This window comes from Centruroides sculpturatus, unplaced genomic scaffold, assembly GCF_000671375.1.
Source record: "Centruroides sculpturatus isolate CEXI.00-Female unplaced genomic scaffold, Cexi_2.0 scaffold102, whole genome shotgun sequence".
NCBI lineage: Eukaryota > Metazoa > Arthropoda > Arachnida > Scorpiones > Buthidae > Centruroides > Centruroides sculpturatus.
Genome location: NW_019384295.1, coordinates 867,375 through 870,240, shown reverse-complemented (window position 1 = coordinate 870,240; position 2,866 = coordinate 867,375). Strand labels below are relative to the sequence as shown.

The window sequence follows — 2,866 nt, the reverse complement described above, 5'->3', positions numbered from 1 at the left end:
TCTGATACTCCCATTTCATATATAATAATAATATGACCTTTAACATTATTATTAATATATTTTATAGCTTTTTAGATATGTTTATACTTTAAAACTAGTTTTATTCAGTTTATTAAATGCATTTTATGCCTTCGATCATTACGATCACACTTATTTATAAATGAATAAATGCTCTGAGTCTTGGTATGAAAACTGTTAATTATTATTACGATGATTCTAGGTAATCTGGGATAATAAATTAAAATTAATTAGTTTATTAATTTAATTTTTAAAGTAGTAATTTTCATCCATACAATTGATAATATTTATATTCATACATATTTCGTTGTGTTTATTAAAAATTGAATGGTAAACTTATCTTTATAGGTATTTTAGTCGGTTTTTAAATGGCTTTAATGGCATATTATTTTGATTTATAACAAATTTTTATTTTAAATAATAATTCTATAAATATTTTCTAAAATAAAAAATTCGTTTTTAAACAACCTCAATATGACAGTAAAGGAAGAAAACGTGAAAATTTATGAAGTTATTATTTACTGAAAATTGTAATTTTCCCCAAAATTTTCCGTTCCATTACAACATAAATGTTCAAAACATTCATTCATTATATTCAATTATTTTATTTTATTACTGTGAATATTCTATAAACAATTTGTTGCTTGAATTATTTAGTAAATCGCCAATTTTAAAATACAATTTACTTATTTACTATTATACAAAACTCGATTATTCTATCAATTATTATCAGCTTAATATTATCTAAAATAAATATTTGATTTTCAAGGCCATTCTTAATTGTAATTTTCATTAAAAACAATCAGTTTCAATTGTAATTTTTCTCTTTAATTATAATTAAAATGTAACTGATCAATTTTAATTTTAATTACAATTAAAATTGAGCTTGAAGGTCGACGTAATTAATATTATAAAAAAATTTTATAGTCTGATTAGTCATTAATTGTGATTTAATAATTGAATCCTTACATTATAGAAATAATTTATTTTTTATGTGTACTTTATACATTTCCATTTATAATATAAATCTAATGGTAAAGAGAGATGAGTGTACCACAGGAAGTTTAGCGTAAAAACTTTAGTGTGACATCTGGATACGGAGCCTTATTTTATGGTCGGTTAGTCATGAGTTTCGAAGCATGACCATTTCTGGCCACGTGACAAACATAGTTCCTTCTTACATCGGCTATTCATGACGTTCTCTATTGACACCAATGATAAATTTGCTCTCATTTTTACCATGTAATCCAAAAATGCCAGAAACAACAGTAAGATTTTTATTCGTTGTGTTACACAGTTCAAACGATAAAGTGGTACTTAAGTCCTACTTCAAAAATCTTAGTTCTTTCGTTGGTTTTTCACTCATGCGTAACTTAAGATAAAAATTTACCTTACAAGAAAATATTACATGTTTAATTCTTAGTTAATAGCATAATTCTCTCAAATCTTGATAAGTAGAAAGTTCTTAAATTGAAATGAAAGTGTAACTAAAGGGATCAGATTCGGTTGAGCCTACCTCATCCTAATTATTAATCATATATAATAATAATATGACCTTTAACATTATTATTAATATATTTTATAGCTTTTTAGATATGTTTATACTTTAAAACTAGTTTTATTCAGTTTATTAAATGCATTTTATGCCTTCGATCATTACGATCACACTTATTTATAAATGAATAAATGCTCTGAGTCTTGGTATGAAAACTGTTAATTATTATTACGATGATTCTAGGTAATCTGGGATAATAAATTAAAATTAATTAGTTTATTAATTTAATTNTGAAGCAACTAGTATCACGGTACACGTATTAAATGGTGAGTCTTTACTTATCTTCTATCTTTCATTGAAAAGAAAAGAAAAAACAATGAAAAAATGTATATATATTTATTTATATCTGCTATTCTTAACGTATAAATCTATATAACTTTGGTGTAACAGGAGAAAAATCAGCAGCCATGCAGCACGACGGTAATCCTAGTCATTCATCCAGTTCATCTTGGAAGATCAGTGGATCGACAATGATAATCCAGCTTCTGGCAATTGCAGCAGTATCTATAGTATCGAGATGACGTGATGAAGTGACATGAAGCAAAAGGGGACAACGTCCACAGTTGGTCTGTCCAGGACATGATAGGTCGCGATGGGACAGAGAAGCAACCATTACAGGGAATGTCGTTGCGTTGTTCCGCAGGCGGCGAGTTTCCACTCCGCCCAATTTGTGAAGAACATATAGAAATGGACGTTGCTGATCGAAGCCTGTATAGCTTCTATCGTTTATCGTTGTCTGTTGTTAACGGATTTAGATACATTCTCGCGTAACGTATCGGGATCGTGTACAAGAAAGATAATTATGTTTTCTATTGGATACGTTTATTCGATAACAATTTAATAATATATATATATAAATATATATAAATATCTATATATATATAAGAGAAAAAATACTAAAATCTTGTATAGAAAAAACGGATGTATTATAATGTTTCTTATGTACAAACGAAGAGAAAAAAAACTGAGAAAAAAAAAGAACTGTATTTAAGAAATTATACTTAAATGCAATTAAATTAATTTACAAAGTTTTGTCTTCTCATTTTATGCTAAATTAACAATTTTAGATGATGCCTCCATTACATATTCTTAAATTAAAAATTAAGCACTGAATTCATCTTTAAGAAAAGTCTCTCATATAAGTTATTACTGTAACGGGGTATGAATTATTTAGCATTTATTAATCATAAAAATGTCATCGAGATCCATCAGCATAATTATGCATATAAAGTTTTAATAAATTATTCATCAACTTTTGGAGTAATAATAATATAAAATTAATATTTTTGTTGA

General features: G+C 26.2%; 1 protein-coding gene across 1 annotated transcript in view; it reads left to right on the top strand.

The window, feature by feature from the left end:
* LOC111620970 (neurotrimin-like) overlaps positions 1-2,536 on the top strand; it is a 109,991-nt gene extending 107,455 nt beyond the window's left edge. Inside the window, exon 5 of the mRNA XM_023363030.1 lies at positions 1,964-2,536. Coding sequence (XP_023218798.1) covers positions 1,964-2,094 — 131 coding nt within the window. The 3' untranslated portion in view covers positions 2,095-2,536. The remainder of the gene's footprint in view (positions 1-1,963) is intronic.
* The last annotated feature ends 330 nt before the right edge of the window (positions 2,537-2,866 follow it).